General features: G+C 42.4%; 1 protein-coding gene across 1 annotated transcript; it reads left to right on the forward strand.

The window, feature by feature from the left end:
* Positions 1–240: 240 nt before the first annotated feature.
* LOC308328896 (cytolytic toxin-alpha-like) lies at positions 241–19,311 on the forward strand (the record flags this gene model as incomplete). The annotated part of the gene is made up of 6 exons (XM_080783008.1): positions 241–373; positions 1,428–1,581; positions 4,551–4,679; positions 12,127–12,212; positions 17,590–18,846; positions 19,253–19,311. The coding sequence occupies 6 exons, from the start codon at positions 241–243 to the stop codon at positions 19,309–19,311; spliced, it is 1,818 nt and encodes a 605-aa protein (XP_080639134.1).
* Positions 19,312–19,414: the final 103 nt, after the last annotated feature.

A 19,414-nucleotide genomic window follows, 5' to 3' on the forward strand; every position in this document is an offset into this window, starting at 1 on the left:
CGGGAATGGGATTTGTCAGGGATCCTTGGAACAGAGGGAAAGGGTGTAACGATGGTGAGGAAGGCACTGGTCACATTTCTATATACCACAAACCTGAGTAGTAGGATATAGACAGCACTAGGAAATTTACATGATGTTACATACTCTTGTATGCACCTCTATGTTGGTTGCGATCTGCCAAAAACTCAGAGAAGAAGAAGAAGAATGTAACCGCGTGATGATGGCTCTGTAGGATCCTTAATGATCAAGACGGAGAAGATTGTCCACTTGAAATGTTCCGGAGGTCGCAAGCTGCGGCGCGTAGTCCGAGAACACTACCTGAGAGAGCATGTTCCCTGCTACAGTGCTCTGTGCCAGGCGGGCTGTGCTAACGGTACAAAATAATAATAATAATAACGCGATTGTACAAAACGGCTAGGCTGAACCACTGTTCAATTTCATTCATATAATAAAAGATGCATTCATTGTCGTTTAGCCTCGGCCCTCGGACCAATCACCAATGTCTGACAGATTTTGTTTCCCTCCCGAATACCAGAAAAGATTTTAAAACCAAATCGAAGCTAATGTTAGCTAATTGGTAGCCCCACAAGCAGAACCCAATGGTAGTAAAGTTTCTGACATTTTTAAGACTTTATAGCTTTTGGACGGTTCCGAGAGGGGCTATAGCTAATAGGCTACACTAGGCTACACAACTACAGTTTGGACAGAAGTAGCTTAAAAAAAGGGTAATCTTAATTATAATATCTAACTCTGACAGCAAGTGTACACATGTCAAGTTGTAGCTCTGATCCATGCATAGCCTTAATGCAAACAAGCTAGTCAAACTCCCTCGAGTTACAAATTAATAATGAACTCATAGATTTAATATTGTTGGGTTAATTGGTTTGAAGAGTTTACAAAGGCTCTTGTAACAATTCAAACCAGCTGAACAGTGACTTTTCAGTCACTCATATTTTTAATCAGTCAACTGACAAGGAACCTATATAGGTGCACGTCGTTATAAAAATCCATACAGAGTTTGCACATAGGTATGTGTGTGTGTAGTAGTCTCCAGACAACTCTTCCACAATCTTGTAATGCTACGTGCAGAGAACTTCCAAAATATATAGGCCCCTATTTGTGGAGGAAAATGTTTGTCAATGACATGCCCAAAATCCCCATACTGTAGCCAAGCATATTTTACTTTCTTTACTTACTTTCTTCAACATGATGATTTCCTTTTTTTTCCTCCATAGAAGTGTATATTTGTATGTCTTTAAATGTTCTTCTGAATTGAAAATGGAGGACCCTGGTGTAAACTGTGCTCTTTCTGTTTCTAATTATTTCTTTTTTAATATATTTTCGTAGCAGTTGTTTGTATTGACTTATGGCTTTGTTTGTTTGTTTGTTTGTTTTGAAATCTACCCGTTCTACCTAACCGTGAACAGATGGCAAGGTGCTGTCGGCGGAGGTGACCCACTACGTGGGGCCCGATGCCAGTGTGGCGGGCGACTACCTGGAGGTCCTGGACTCCACGGAGCTCCAGGGCATCGTGTTCACGCAGACCGCCTGTCAGGCCGTGCAGCACAGCCGAGGACGCAGGTACGCTACACACACATTTAGGGACACTTTGAGCCATTTTAGGCCTGAGATCAGATTCTAAAAAATGTCTTCTAATCTACATCTACAGTACAGTTTTCTGGAAAAGCTATGTTTCTAATGTCAGTCGTTCAGTCGATTTTTCAAAAATAGCAGACCTACAAGCTCGTAGCGCGCCACTCGGTGGCGCGCTACGAGCTTGTAGATCTGCTATTTTTCAATAGCTAAAGCATAACATAATGCTATAACACCAATAGGGGTTCCCGGCTCCCGCCCAGAATGGGTTAAGCAACGACAGTTTTCAGGACGGCTCCGCTAGGTGGAAGTACGACGGCTATGACGCCGTCGCTATGACGCCGTCGCTATGACGCCGTCGCCGTCGCTGTCAAAATTAAGTTAAGCAAACAGCCGTCGGCGACATTGGTTCCCATGATGGTGACGCGCGTGTCTATATGCAGCACGTGTCAAACATAAACACACCCCGTCGCGCGTCAGCTAACTTGCCGATATTGCTTAATTCTTACATGCACTGGACATGATCAGCAGTGGAAAGAGGAAGGTGCTGGAGCAATCTAGTGTTATTTCTTCTTCATTCAGAGCATGCCAACACATTACACAGCATAAGAGAGGAGATGGAGCAATCGGTGTAAACAGCTATAGTTTCAGTAAACATGGTTATGACATGGCGTTTGTAGACAAGGCAAGCAGGTTTATGTGTCGAGCACTGATCCATTTCCGGTTGCCGGAGCCGACTGCCGTAGCCGTCGTTGCTTAAAGACTCCCTACGGTCAGGCCGTGCAGCACAGCGGAGAACACAGCTACACACACTCCCGTGTTGATTTCGTTGACCAAAGGCCGATTCATACTCCTATTTTAGAGACGAATAAAAATAGGTAAAATAGGAGTATGAATCGGCCCTTACTGAAACAGTGGTAAAATAGGAGTATGAATCGGCCCTTACTGAAACAGTGGTAAAATAGGAGTATGAATCGGCCCTTACTGAAACAGTGGTAAAATAGGAGCATGAATCGGCCCTTACTGAAACAGTGGTAAAATAGGAGTATGAATCGGCCCTTATAGTATGACAAAATAAAAGTTTGTCGACTACCTTCTTTTCACTGCAGAAAACTAAATGGAAACTAAGCTGTGGTGTGATGACTAAAATAAATAAATAAAATATAAATATAATTTAAATAAATAAAAACTACACTATAGTAGGAAGAGACCCAGTGGACAAGACAGAGACCCGGCATAAGTCATTTTACACTCGGTTGCATGCTGAAAAATAGCAGATCTACAAGCTCACAACGCAACGCGACTCTACGATAGAGCTATCATAGAGACTATGGGCTGTATTTTGCGTGTCTTAAGTACCAGGTCTTATTACCTTATGAAGAATATGGGATCCAATAATTATACAATGTTGCAAGGCCTTGTGTCAATTGTGTAATTTACATAGGCCTACTACAGTTAGACCTATTTTGGTTTATCAGCTGTGATCAGCTGCTACGTGGGTGTCGGCCTCCTCAGGAGGAGAAGCAGCCTAAATCCGGTGGCTACAAAAGGGGTTTGTTGACCTGAAGGGACAGACATGCTGATCAAAGACTTTGCTGCTAATAATATGCACTACATGTCGACCCCCAAGACCAATGTGAAATGCTTAAAAGGTGGCCTAGAATACTATCATTTAGTCAGTCGGGGCGCGAGCCTGTGGAGACGCGTGAGCCACTGCTGGCTGGCGTGATTCTCTATGCTGTTGCTGTATGCTGTAACTCGTTGAAATAAACATCATGGAACTTCAGTTTGTCTGCTGTGTGCACATTTCTCCTCTGTATGGTATATTATATACATCACTAACTTGAGTGAACTAAAGACCTGGAGGCATGATCAATGCTCTTTGGCCACTCAGTATAGCCAAATGGCATTGATCACGCCTCCAGGTCTTTAATTTACTCAATTTAGGTAATAAGACCTGGTACTTAAGACACGCAAAATACAGCCCCATGACTAAAAATCAAATCAAAATTTGCTGTCAAAATCAACACTGGTTCACTCCCAGCTAGGCCTGGTTTCCAGCCTGGTTTCCAGCCTGCTTCGCTGCGTTCCACGGGTTTGTTTTGTCACTGGCGAGTGACGAGACAAGTCACGGAGCGCAGCCAAGCAGGCCCTGATTTGTTTCGTCACTCGCCAGTGATAAAACAAATCCAGCAAAGCAGGCTGGAAACAAGGCTAATTCACAGCCAGGCTGGAAACAAGGCTAATTCACAGCCAGCGCTGTCAGGATTACAAATTTAACCCATTTAGGCCTGACCTTGAAATTTAAAACAATTCTTCTAAATCCTCCAGTTTTCTGAAATAAATATTTTCACGATAAATAAAAAAAAGCAGACCTACAAGCTCGTAGCGCGCCGCTCGTAGCGCGCTATGAGCTCTGAATAAAGAGTACTCTGAATAAAGAGTACATTTCTGTTTGCCTGGTATTCAAAAAATGCACAGGGCAGATATGAGAAATAACAGAAATATACAAAGAAATTACTCATTATTTCTATACTTTAAAAAAAAGGTAAAAAATATAAAAATAATAATAATAGCTGATCTACAAGCTTCACAGATTTCTGCTTTTTTAATGTATGAACATTTTTCAACGTGGAATTGATTATGACAAAATTATTGCGATTATCTCAAATAAATAATTGCTATTAGATGGTTATGTAGTAATTGTGACAGGTGTATTCAAAGTAGTAGTAGTGTGTACTAGAGCCCGGTATCTGCAATTACACCTCCGATGTGTCGCGATTTTACTTTCAATGTGAACATTTTGAAAAGTTTTCAAAATGTTTCAGGATCTACGTCTTGTAACAATCTGTTAAATTAAACAAATCATCTTAGTTCATCATACCGGACAAAAAAAAAGGAAAAATGACTTCATGGTGCTGACTATATGTTTTATCCCGTGTCTCAATTCTGAGCAGGCAGTACAACCGCCTGCGCGGCCTGCTGAAGGACCCTCGTCACGACTGTGTGCTCTTTGCCAACGAGTTCCAGGAGTACTCGTATTGTCCCAGAGAGAAAGGGGAGAGCCAGGACAAGTGGCAGACCAGGTCAGTGTTCAATGCCCCCCCCCCCCCCCCCCCCCAGTGTCCTCTATGTCAGACCAGGTCAGTGTTCAATGCTCGGGAATCATTTGATTAGTAGAGGATTTGATTATTGATTTGGTTTTTGATTAGTAATATACGGAGAGGTAAGAGGTTTCTGACCAATTGTACTGTATGCAATGTGCATTGTGGTGTGAGTGAGTGTGGAAATATAGTGGCCCTCTTCATTCAACATTCAAGGAAAAGTCGCCAGAGCAGTGGATGTTTCTAATTAAAATGTGGTTAGACTGTATGCACGTCCCTAGGGGGCCCACCCATTAGTCCGAAGGACCGTTGTTCCGAAGTACCGATGTTCCGAAGGGCCATTGATCCGAAGATTAAATGAGAAGTATACCGATGTTCCGAAGTACCGATGTTCCGAAGGGCCATTGATCCGAAGATGACAATGAGCGCTCTCCAGGGTGCTGAATGGCAGCTCAACAACGAGCCCCTCGCATCCCAAAAAATAAATATTGGTTGTTGATATTGGCAGGATTCACAACGGAGAGTTGTTATAATTGGTATATATTCCCTGAAGTGTCTACAGTATATATGGTACAATCATGTTTTTTTATATGCCTTTATCGAAAGAGCAGCACGCATGTCGGGTTATATAATGTGCTATACGCCACGGCTATATATAAGCCTGCATGCCGTCTCGTTGCACCCGTGATAACCATCCTTTTTTTAATTTCTTATAGACTATAGTAGCCTACTGTTTTACTCTTATGTTTAGGCCTGCCGCCTGCCGCCTCGCCTGGATATAATCCACCGAGGGATTTTTATTTATTTATTTATTTTTCGTGTCTGGCCACGCGACTGTGTAGCGTGTGCATAGCTACACAAGAAAGATTCAATAAAGTACCTATAACCTTGAACCTTATATGAACAAATAAGTCAACATATGGTGTAATAGATTTCTTTACTGAACAATTGGGGATTAAACGGACATGACTGAGCAGGAAACACGTGCTCTACACAAAATGTAATAATAATAAATAATAAGCATATATGTGCAGTCAAGCTCACAAAAGTATAGTCTCACTTAAAATAGAATCCCCCCTGAACAAAAAGTCCTGCACGCACAATCGCACATATTCAGCTTCAGAGTCCAACCCTCCTGCGGCCTCCCATGCACCGCTGATGAAAAACTTAAACAAAATTGTGTACAGTAGGCCTATGCCGCACCGCATTCCAGTAGTCATCCAGATTACGTACACCGTCATGGTATTCACGTTTACGTTAACGGTCGCATTCTCACCTAATACTTCGGTAGACTCGAATGCGTATGGGAGGAGAAATGGGATTCTTGCATATTTAATTGGCTACGGTTTGCCTTCACACTGTCATGATCCGCAGCAATTGGAAACGCAGCAGGGAGGACCTTTATCAATGTGTTACATTCATAAACTAGCCTACACAGTGAAATGATAAATCTATGGTGATAATTATACTCATAACGTGCATTATGTGTCGTGCCGACGGTCTGGGACTGCCCCCCCTCTCTCGCTCTCTCACTATAAGCACGCAGCCACGCACGCACTGTTCTTTTGGGCATGGAGGCACAGCGCTGAGCGCACTGATATAACAGACAGCAGCGCAAAATGTTTACAAGTTTATCGAGATGAAAGTTCCTACTCCCCACTAGTCCCCACGCAGTGACAGCACTCCATGTTTACGGCACGCACAGACAGACAGAATATTCTGTAGGCTATAATACTATTACACTGCACTGCAGTGTTTGTGTTTTCTTAAGCAATTGATTAATGTACTCGTCCTCATTTCGATCAGGGCTTCAGTCTCCACTCTCCTCATTCGACCACGTCTATCCACGGTAACGGGACATCTTTGCGCTGCGTAAAATATGCCTTCTCCGTCTCCAACTGTGTTCAGCTCCTCACCCGCCTGACGTATGTTTGCTTCATTTCCTGTATTTGCTGCGGATTGCATTCACACCTGCACCGAATCGTAGTCAAGCGCGATTGGAAGCGAAGCGAAACCCCCGTTTTTGCTCGGAGTAAAATGCGGTTCTTTGTTGCGCATTAGGATTCGAAAGAGCCTTCACACCTGCCAAACGAAGCGCACTTTCTGAAAATGCGCAGCAGGATTCGTTTTAATCGCAGCAAAGCTCTCTGGTGAGAATGCGACCTCAGTTCACTCACTCTAGTCCCAACCCAGATTTGGCACAAACAAGGGACTAAATTCTTTTCGCTCCTATGCGACCAAAATGTGGAACGCCCTACCAACAGTCATTAAGACATGTGAATCCCTTGGCTCCTTCAAAACTGCTCTCAAAGGGCACCTACGGATGGCTGCAATTCGAAACTGGCCTCTGTAAAAGCTGAATTTGTATCTGGATTGTACTATGTTTTTGTATGGACGTGGTGTTGGGTGCCTGCACATATGCACACATGGCATCAACGCATGGTGTTGTGTGCAGGCGCCCTACACTCTGTCTTTGTACTATGGATTGTACTATGTTTTTGTATGGACGTGGTGTTGGGTGCCTGCACATATGCACACATGGCATCAACGCATGGTGTTGTGTGCAGGCGCCCTACACTCTGTCTTTCGTTTTCTTTTCTTTTATCCCCCTGTTCCCCTCACTGTATATATACTTTTTTTCCCTTTTCGCTTCCTATATGATGAATTCCTGTTCTGTTCTTTAACTACATAGAAGTGTCTATTTGTTTGTCTCTAAATGTTTTGATGAATTGAACAATGTGGACCCTGTTGTAAACAAGTGTAAGGCTTAATTGGGTCGTCCACTCACAGTTAACAGTCTTTGTATTGAGTTTGTGCTTGAAATGTACTGTAATTCTGCAAACTGTTAATAAAGATTTCAATCAATCAATCAATCAATCAACGTGAACGCGCGCACAGCTGATGCAAGTTGAAATCGCAAAATTTCACAGAAAGGCTCCTGGCTTCTGACTACTTCTTTCACGGATGACGGTTGACTGACCCGGTCCAAAAAAAAGTTGGACGGTCCCTCCTGACCACATCACCACAAGCAGCCAGCCAGGTAACAATATAAAACCACTGTGTTACCCCCCACTGCAAGACAGTGCCTCTCTGACTGTGCCAAACAAATGATACCAGTACACTGACGTTGCAAAACTGCATCCATTTTCGTCTCGTTTGTCAACAATGAAAAATGTCACTGTTGTTATCAAGTTAACTCGACTGCCCACCTGCAGCCTGCTAAAGAAAGAATTGTTGTTGCTGCTTGCTTGGTAGTCAAGCATCATGAGCAGTGACACGCATGCACACGTTTCAATTTTTCTCCTCTGTATTCTTACTTTGCAGTGTTGCTGTCATTCTGGGGCTCATCCTAACTCTCCACAATCCAGATGTTCTAAGATGTAAGCTCCAGTCTGCGTGTGTTAAGCTCATAAAGGTAAACCATTGAATGAATGAATGAATGAGTGAATTATATCCCGACAATGTCACAATGACCACCTAGCCAGATAGTATCCCGCTTATTACATGGCAACCTGACATAAATGAATACATTTTTGAGAGCATAGCTGTCACTGGGTGTGTGTGTGTGTGTGTGTGTGTGTGTGTGTGTGTGTGTGTGTGTGTGTTTACATGGCTGTCATGTTGGAAACAGTAGTAAATCAAACGGGGAACACCCCCATGTGAAAAGCTATGCCATGGGGACCCCCATAATAGAAAAATTGTGCAGTGATTATCAACCCGTTTAATTTCAAGGACCCCCCCCCCCCCCCCCCGTTTGACATGCATTAGTCTACGGACCCCCTATTTAATGACATTTCAATCTCTGGGACCCCAACTTTATATTGTAAAATCAATGTTAATTTAACTCTGAGAGTGGTTTGTACACTGGTTTGTCCATTTGGTTTGTACACTCTCAGAGTTACAGACCCATAAGGGTCCATTTGGTTCCAAACTATCATTTAGCTGGACACCACTTTGTGAACCAGTGCTCCAAGCCAGGGTTGCCTCCTACTGACTGCCTAGTCCTGTAGTCTGGTGTACTAGTGCCCTCTCTTGGCCAGACCCTGTAACTACAGTCTTTTACATGCCTATAGTAAACCCACATCATAACAGATTGTAACATCTCTGCCATAACTTTTCAACGGTTTGTCCTACAGACTGAACTTGGTTTAAAGTCCTTGTCCTTCATTAGTTACTTAACTGCTCCCAGTTCTGATTGGTTAATATTTGCCCCTAACATCACGCGACAACCGACAATCGACATATACGGTCCTTTAATCCACATCTTTAATACGTCATCATTGAGAGCTAGTTATACCAGTTATACCCTGACGTCATATGCTGGGACGGTGCATACGCATCAAAAGTGGCGCAAAGTAACCACAGTATACCGCTAATCAACTAACAAATTACATATACATATACACATTTGGCATTTAGTATTAAAGGAGAATTCCATACTAAAAGGCTTTCTTACCTTGAACATGATCTGGGGCTCACACTATCGGATGAAGTATGAGATTCTATTTTTTCTTCAATACACAAGTACTCTCTTTGTGCACGACATTGCTTAGTGCAGTTTAAAATAGTCCATAAGTGCAAGAGCGGTGATGCAACTTTGTTCCATCAGTATTGGATGTGTCCGAAATTACAACCATTTTGGGGGAATGTGTTCAATACTCTATCCAACATTCTACACCAAAATCTAGACCCAGATCCCTTAGTGGCTCTCCTTGGCACTGCTGGAAGGGATGACCTTCCTCTAACACGCATAGAGTGTCGTATGGTCGACTTTGCCTTATTGCTCGCTAGGCGTGCCATTCTGCTCAAATGGAAGGATGCTGCCCCGCCCGTGCTCCGTCAGTGGCTTCGTGATATAATGTCCTGTCTCGAGTTAGAGATGTTAAGGTTTTCAATTGCCGTCTCTGAAAAAAAGTTTTACAAGACTTGGGGTCCGTTTATGACATTCTACCACAACACACAAACTGTATAGTGTGCCTATGCCTCGGCCAACGAAACAACAGAAACAAAATCTGCTCTGCTATTAAAATCTGCTTTATTATTATTTATTTATTTTGTAATTATGTATGCATGTATTTCGTGTATATATATATATGTATTTAATTTTGACTGTTTTTCCGACTATCCTTGGGATTGTGGGTGGGATAGGGGATTGCGTTTTATTTTTTATTTTCATATTTGATATGTCTACTCTGTTTAATACTTGCCCCTGGGTTTGTCACAAAAACTTTAATAAAAAGATTTTGAAAAGAAAAAGAAAAGAAAGAAAAACAACTGTTGTAGGGCTATGAAGTTATTTTCCATATGGAAATTGAAATGTTGATTGAATTGTGATGTATTTGTTGCCTATAATTCGACCAATATTATATTCACTTAAAAGATTATTGCGGATGAAGTTTCTGTAACACCTGTGTCAACTTCATTTCTGCATGCACACACGCATGCACACGTTTCAATTTTTCTCCTCTGTATTCTTACTTTGCAGTGTTGCTGTCATTCTGGGGCTCATCCTAACTCTCCACAATCCAGATGTTCTAAGATGTAAGCTCCAGTCTGCGTGTGTTAAGCTCATAAAGGTAAACCATTGAATGAATGAATGAATGAGTGAATTATATCCCGACAATGTCACAATGACCACCTAGCCAGATAGTATCCCGCTTATTACATGGCAACCTGACATAAATGAATACATTTTTGAGAGCATAGCTGTCACTGTGTGTGTGTGTGTGTGTGTGTGTGTGTGTGTGTGTGTGTGTGCGTGCGTTTACATGGCTGTCATGTTGGAAACCGTAGTAAATCAAACGGGGAACACCCCCATGTGAAAAGCTATGCCATGGGGACCCCCATAATAGAAAAATTGTGCAGTGATTATCAACCCGTTTAATTTCAAGGACCCCCCCCCCCCCGTTTGACATGCATTAGTCTACGGACCCCCTATTTAATGACATTTCAATCTCTGGGACCCCAACTTTATATTGTAAAATCAATGTTAATTTAACTCTGAGAGTGGTTTGTACACTGGTTTGTCCATTTGGTTTGTACACTCTCAGAGTTACAGACCCATAAGGGTCCATTTGGTTCCAAACTATCATTTAGCTGGACACCACTTTGTGAACCAGTGCTCCAAGCCAGGGTTGCCTCCTACTGACTGCCTAGTCCTGTAGTCTGGTGTACTAGTGCCCTCTCTTGGCCAGACCCTGTAACTACAGTCTTTTACATGCCTATAGTAAACCCACATCATAACAGATTGTAACATCTCTGCCATAACCTTTCAACGGTTTGTCCTACAGACTGAACTTGGTTTAAAGTCCTTGTCCTTCATTAGTTACTTAACTGCTCCCAGTTCTGATTGGTTAATATTTGCCCCTAACATCACGCGACACCCGACAATCGACATATACTGTACGTCACCATCGAAGGCATTGGGTCCTTTAATCCACATCTTTATTACGTCATCATTGAGAGCTAGTTATACCAGTTATACCCTGACGTCATATGCTGGGACGGTGCATACGCATCAAAAGTGGCGCAAAGTAACCACAGTATACCGCTAATCAACTAACAAATTACATATACATATACACATTTGGCATTTAGTATTAAAGGAGAATTCCATACTAAAAGGCTTTCTTACCTTTCTTTGTAGTTGTTACGTCCCAATCAAAGAGGTAATGGTGTTATTTTGTGCAAAAGCTCCTTATTGGCTATTTCCCCTACCATAAGCCCTAAATGAATTGAATGGGATGTATGGGGTGTTGTGCTAATTCGCTTATTTCCATCGAAATAAGTAGTAAAGTGTGGCGCTTGGGTTATTATTTACATTATGAAGAGAGGATATATATAAAAAATATATAATTTTGAGCGATGGAAATAAGCGAATTAGCACAACCCCATACATCCCATTCAATTCAATGCAATTCATTTAGGGCTTATGGTAGGGGAAATAGCCAATAAGGAGCTTTTGCACAAAATAACACCTGGACCTCTTTGATGGGGACATAACAACTACAAAGAAAGGTAAGAAAAAAAGAAAAGGTAAGAAAGCAGGATCCAGAATAATTCTAAATCGATAAAACTGTATTTGTTTTATAGAACCTTGTACCATACTTCATTCATAATACTACTTTTTTACATGCATAAAGTAGGTAAGTAGCTAAACCTAATAATTCAACATTTCAAACGTTCCTTCACAGAGAAGCTGAGATTTGACAGTTTGTACTTTGTAGCGGTCGACAGTATGCACGCCTACTAGTGTGCAACAAGCAAGTAGCCTAGGCACTCGACCGAGTGCAGTTCTAGTTATTACTGTTGTTGCTGCTGCTGCTGCTACTGCTACTGCTACTACTGTTAAATTAGAAAAGCCAATAGAATGAACGAACAAACAGATATGCATTTTCTTCATTGCAGTGTGAGCCATGGACCCACACAGCGGTTCAACGATAGAGCTGGCTGCTCTTGGTCGACCCTTCAGTCTGGGCATGCTGTATGACTGTCGACGAGACTTACTGGTACCAGGTAAATGTACGTATATGATGCTCTATATGACTGTTCATTAGACTCACTAGTACCAGGTAAATGTACATAATGCTCTATGACTGTACATAAGACTCACAATAAAGAAATTTCCGTAAAAATGTGTAAAAAAAAAAGAGACATATTTCACCACTTGTTCGAATACTCCCCTGTCAAAAATTGCAAAAAAAACCCTCATATTTTACTAATAACAAACATGAACCTTGGTTGAAAAACAAAGTTGTCCAATTTGTAGCCTAATATTGTTTTACGATTTTCAGAAAACTGAACCAAAACAAACATTTCACCCAAAAGTATACAATATATGACTATTGACATTCACATAACATGGTCTGTCAGCTATGGGTGCATCTAAAAAATATATATATTGTGGAAAAGTGAATTTTCTTCCATAATATAATTCAAAAAGTAAAATATTCATATATTCTATAGATTCATTGCGCATAAAGTGAAATATTTAACGTTGATTTGTTTTAATCTTGAGGATTATGGCATACAGCTCAGGATCTAAAAATCTTAACTCAAAATATTAGAATATTTTATGAAACCACTAAAAATATATCTAAGTATAATGCAGAAATGTCTACCATCTGGAAAATATGTGGCATGGAGTTGATCAGCCTGTGGCACTGTTGAGGTGTTATGGAAAGTAGCGAGATCGTATGACGTGAGGACAGCGGGGGGAAGTCCGGGCCAATGGGCCATCCCGGGCGTGCTACGCTGTGAAATAGACAGCGGGAGGCGGTAGCTAGCGGGGCAATGTTAGCTGGGGCTTTGCGCCCACCAGAGTGAGCCACATGTCCTTGTTTTTACTTGGCCAGTCTCTGTGACGTGGGAATAGGAGGAGATTGATGTCGTTATGAGGCCAATCATGTCGCAGTCGGTGCTTACGCCCGCACGGCCCGGGTACGCGTGTAAGGCAATCACGTGCTTCCCTAACCCAGGTCAGCTACAGAGCTGCGGGATCCTCTGGGAATAACCGTTTTAGGAATAGTATAGTTTTGGCACTCATGTGGGCAGGTGCCAAATCGAGCTGGCAAGGAAAATCAGCTTCTCCATAAAGCTTGTCAACATACCGAAGCACCAGGTCCTCTAAAATATCCTGGTAGATGGCTCTGTTGACTCCAGTGTGAAGTTTTCACTGTCACTGGACCAACACCATGCAGTGTTTTATCCATTGTAGATACAACACAACCATCTATTAGGATATTTTACAGCACTTGTATGTTGACAAGCTTTATGGGTATACTGATTTCTTTTTCCAGCAGCACTTGGCACCTGCCCACAGAGCTAAAACTACCAGTAATGTGTGTACTGACCATGGTATTACTGTGCTTAACTGACCAGCCAACTGGCATGACCTGACACAGATAATCTAAGTTGAATTGTCAAGAGGAAGGTGTGAGACACTAGATTCGACAATACAAATGAGTTTAAAGCTGCTATCAGCAAACCTGGCAAACACCTCAACAGTGCCACAGGCTTATCACCTCCATGCACCATTTATTCAATAATTTGTTTAAAAGTAGCCCAGACCACGCGTATTGAGTGCATGAATTAACAATGAATGCTATATGAAGGTTTTACTTTTTGAATTATATTACTGAAGAAAATGAACTTTTTCCACGATATTCTACATTTTTGAGATGTTTATTTGTAACATAAGAGGATTTAATTACTGTTTTGCGTTTGTTACTAATTTGTGTTTTCTGTGGAGTACTGACTTACTCCAGACATTACATTGTCTTTTGACAATGGGGTTCCCGAACTGTGGCGTGTGCACCCCCAGGGGTGCCTCAGCTCAGCTGCCTATAGGGTGCATAGTATAGTAAGATTAATTGTATTTATTTCAAATGAATGCAATTGAAAGTGACAAATAAAGGAGGTCACAAATAAAGGAAGACTTCACCACTTTTCAACCTATCTTCATATAATTGGTGCTCACTAATGTTCATGATGAAATACGACTTTTCCCCCCTATTCGTTCTGTCTCATAGGAGGGCTGTGGGCAGTTCAGAAACCGGTCTGTGTCTCATAGGAGGGCTGTGGGCAGTTCAGAAACCAGTCTGTGTCTCATAGGAGGGCTGTGGGCAGTTCAGAAACCGGACTGTGTCTCATAGGAGGGCTGTGGGCAGTTCAGAAACCAGTCTGTGTCTCATAGGAGGGCTGTGGGCAGTTCAGAAACCAGTCTGTGTCTCATAGGAGGGCTGTGGGCAGTTCAGAAACCGGTCTGTGTCTCATAGGAGGGCTGTGGGCAGTTCAGAAACCGGTCTGTGTCTCATAGGAGGGCTGTGGGCAGTTCAGAAACCGGTCTGTGTCTCATAGGAGGGCTGTGGGCAGTTCAGAAACCAGTCTGTGTCTCATAGGAGGGCTGTGGGCAGTTCAGAAACCAGTCTGTGTCTCATAGGAGGGCTGTGGGCAGTTCAGAAACCAGTCTGTGTCTCATAGGAGGGCTGTGGGCAGTTCAGAAACCAGTCTGTGTCTCATAGGAGGGCTGTGGGCAGTTCAGAAACCAGTCTGTGTCTCATAGGAGGGCTGTGGGCAGTTCAGAAACCAGTCTTTGTCTCATAGGAGGGGTGTGGGCAGTTCAGAAACCCGTCTGTGTCTCATAGGAGGGCTGTGGGCAGTTCAGAAACTCGTCTGTGTCTCATAGGAGGACTGTGGGCAGTTCAGAAACCTGTCCACCAGTGATATCATCATCGATGGGGAATCCAAGCTAATAGAAATTTCAGGCTTTCTATTCCTGAAGTTTCCATGCTATATAATGAGAAAAAATAAAAAATAAATCTAAATATCTTAAAAATAAATCTTGTTAAACAGGATAAGTGCAATTTGCAACCTTTACTCTGTCCAGCGTGCCAATGCTGTAAAGGCGAGGCCACGATCACGTAAAAACGGCCAAAATTCACCCATGTACGCGCGTGCATGCACACAAGCCGTCTTTATATGCATTATGGATCATAATCTGCAAAAAATGCGATATTCTGCGCTTGATTTGAGCTTAGATTGACTTAGTTATGATATAAAAAGCAAGCGCGTTGCCGAGCTGATCCCAGGTCAGTATTATGAATCTTGATATGTCCGATTTTCACTTACGGTTCAAATCCATGTACACATCCGGTAGCTTTTGGGAGACTTTTTTAAAGGTATTATGACATTATTTTTAACATAATTTTAACAACATTAAAAGTCTTGGCCATGGTCCTTCAAACGTGTCTAAAAAGTTTGAACTTTTTTTGAACACACCAGTATTTCTTGCCAGGAGTTTTTTTGTGTATGTAATATGCATCCTGAGAAGGCATAGAAAAACACATTATTTTAGCCTGTAGATGTCGGTAATTCCCCCTTTCCTGTCAATCACTACCCAGCTCCGCCCCCCCACCCCTCAAGCCCTCCATACCTCTCCGCCCCCCTCAGTGAAAGGGACTGTTCTTTTTTTTTCCCTTTACAAGTTCACAGCATCTCAGCCATAGCAACGCTGCCAGTGCCAACGCACGCAACTTCTTCTCCTTTTATAACTATTTGTTTATAGTTTATATAAAATGTTTTTTATAATAAGACTATCACTGCATGTATGTACTGAGGGGATGGACAACAACATGTATTCTCTGCTGCAAAAGGAGAGGAGACTGGAGCAACACGGACATTTAGAGCCTTTTATTAAGGTGCTGAGTATACAAAACGACTAACGTTTCGACCTTGCGGTCTTCATCAGAGTCCACTCTGATGAAGACCGCAAGGTCGAAACGTAAAAGGCTCTAAATGTCCGTGTTGCTCCAGTCTCCTCTCCCTGCACCTGTGAAGCACCGGATCAGCCGTTTTAGGCTTGAGGCGCGTTGGTAGACTCCCTTTGTAACAACTCCCTATTCAACGTCATCGTACGAGCAACAGTTGGTAAACAAATAAGGCACGTTCGGAAATACCGCACCGGAACGCACTCGCCTATTAGTTTGCACTGCACAGTGACAGTGGGCTCTGTGCGCTATTTCCGAACAGCCTATGAAACTCCTGCAATATCTCACCCCACGGCCACGTCGACATAAACTTGTGTAAGTTCATCGATATCATACTCAATGACTATAGCCTATCATTATTCGCCATACTTTTAACGTGGATTATATCACACGAGCGTTGGCTGCGTTGCTATTCCACTGTATCGCATTACAAGAACAATAATGAGCACATGCAATCAACAACAGCTGGTGCACGCCACGAATCAAATATTAATAATAGTCAAACACACAGCTAATGCGGGTAGTGGCAGTGAGATTGACTATAAATTAAAAGTAGGCTACCATGAAGCACTTCGGAGAGCTGCAGGCGATTGATTTTTTATTGTGAGTCCACTCAAATAGTACTGCACAACAATTTAACACAAATCATTGCAGTATAAATACTTATAGTTGGGATTGGGACACGAATGCTTGGTATTGCTCCTGGGTTCATAAAAAGTTTGGTTGCAAATCCACTCTGAACTTGTCCGAGATTTGAAAAACTTTCTGGGGTGAAATGATGTGTGCACACCAAGAGTCGCTTCTTTGACAACTTGGTTGGAACGTTACCGTCAAAAATAAAATGCATCCACCTAGAGCGTGAATCTTCATCTAGCCCAGTTGGTGGAAAGTGCAAGGACTTGTGTTGATTGACACAGCCGACAACGGAGCAGATTGCTTTTTCTCTAGAAGCCATTATTATTATTATTATACTGAAACAAAGTCGCGGTCAGAATGGGAAGAAGAGAGGAGAGCATCAGGTGGAGGAGAGGAGAGGGGCGGGGATGAGGAGGAGGGGGGCGGGTAGTAGAATTGGTAGGCAGGGAGCAGAGGAGAGGGGCGAGGTTTAGCGTTACATTACGTAGGCCTCCGCCGTCCAAACCACGAGTCATATTTGCATAATTATTCACAAAAGTCCAGACAGCGGAGAATACACTGAATGTTCAAATTTGTTTTTTTTTTGGTGAAATTGATGTCAAGAAAAGCCAAAGAACACAAAATATCTACAAAAATGTGTTTTAAATGTCACAATCCCTTTAAAGAACGTCTGGCACGGGCAACAACCCCATCTTGTGGATTCTTGGCATAATGATGATGTCACTGGTAAACGGGTTTCTGAACTGCCCACAGCCCTCCTATGAGACACAGGCTGAGTAGAAACATATGCCATTTCATCATGAACATTAGTGAGGATAGGTTGAAAAGTGGACAAGTCATCCTTTAAGAACGTTAAAAATAGGTTAAAGTGTTTACAATTGAATAAGAATACATTACACAGCAAGGATAATGTTAAATGTAGTAAAATAAGACATAGCACTGTATAGCAGGGGAAAGACATATTTCACCAATTGAGCTGTTCATTGCAGGGCTTACGTTGTGGGATAATGAAGCTCTGGAGAAGAATGCAAAAATCACACCCCAGCCCAGCACTGAATTTGAGATAGTAGCATCTGAATCAATCGAGGACAAAACGTCTGCACTGGATATTGAAGCTTCCTTGAAAGCAAGTTTCTTGTGTGGACTGGTAAAAGTTGATGGCTCTGCCAAATATCTCAATGATTCTAAGACTTCAAAACATCAGGCCAGAGTAACATTAAAATATAAAGCTACCACAAAGTTCCAACAACTGTCCATGAATCATCTTGGAAAAGGCAATGTGAAACATCCAGATGTCTTTGATTCAGGCAAAGCAACGCATGTGGTGACAGGTATCCTTTATGGGGCACAAGCATTCTTTGTATTTGACCGTGATGTTTCTGAAACAAAGACTCATCAAGACATTGAAGGGGACGTGAAGGCAGTAATCAACAAGATTCCCACAATCTCAATAGATGGTCAAGGGTCTCTACAAATGAAAGAAACAGACATCGCAAAAGTAGAGAAATTCACATGCAAATTCCATGGGGACTTTTCTCTTCAGAAAAATCCGGTGTCTTTTAAAGACACAATACAAGTCTACCAAAGCCTGCCAGAGTTGTTGGGTCCAAATGGAGAGAATGCCATACCACTGAAGGTCTGGCTGATGCCCCTGAAGGATATGGACTCATCTGCTGCTCAACTGGTCCGTCAGATAAGCATTGGTTTAGTGATGGAAGCTCAAAGTGTCCTGGAGTACTTCAGTGAACTGGAACTGAAGTGCAACGATGAACTAAAACGCCCAGTCGCACGACAGTTCCCCCAGATTGGCGAAAAGCTGAAAACCTTTAAAGATCGTTGCAACCAGTACAAGCTCGAGTTTCAGAAAAACTTGGCAAACAAACTACCTTTAATCAGTGGAGGTGGGGAAGAGGAGAGTGTGCTCGCAGAGTTCCTAAAAATGAGACACTCGTCTCCTTTCAACAGCAAAGACCTGACCAAGTGGATGGACTGCAAAGAGAGAGAAATAAACTGCATAAGCTCCCTCAAGCTGATGAAAAACACAAAAAACGTCTCTTCCAATGAACTTGAAACAATAATCCTCAATTCAGAAACCCACCATGTTGTATGTTTTGCTTTCACATCACTGCAAACCTCTGAACCATATCTGTCAGATTTATCAAGCTACCTAAGAGATACACCCCAACTAGTGAGCACTACAACGCATGTAGAAGAGAAACAGTGGTACATCTCAGAACAGTCGGAAAGTATTTCAACAGAACAAGTGAGAAATAGAGCAAAGCTGTTCATTGATTTTTCAGAGGCGAACAAAGACAACAAGGATATCCAGTTCCTCATCACAGCTACAACAAATGATAGTCAAAGGGGAGCAAGCATCTACCTTTATGAAGATGGGAAGTTGGCCAATGATAATTTTCAACCACCTTCAAAGCCTGGGAAATTATCAGCAAGTGACACAATGCATAACAGTGTGACACTGAAGATGCACCTGCCGCGATTTGGAGCAGAACATGTCAGCCACTACTCTATTGAGTATCGTGTCACTGGACAAGATGAATGGCATACATACAGCATGAATGGCATACATACAGCATCCAATGCTGATGAAGTTACTGTTCCCGAATTGTCTCCTAACACGGACTACGTGTTCAGATACCGAGCAGTGTGTCCAGTTGGCAGAGGGCCAGCCAGTGAAGTCAGTGATTCCGTGAAAACTTTACCCACAAGTCCACCTGGGAAACCTGAAGCTTCACCAAACTCACAAGGGCTCTCAGTTACATGGGAGAAACCCACTGAGATTGGAGATGGGGTGAC

The sequence above is a fragment of the Protomyctophum bolini genome (assembly GCF_963924005.1).
Source record: "Protomyctophum bolini genome assembly, chromosome: 14".
Classification (NCBI taxonomy): Eukaryota; Metazoa; Chordata; class Actinopteri; order Myctophiformes; family Myctophidae; genus Protomyctophum; species Protomyctophum bolini.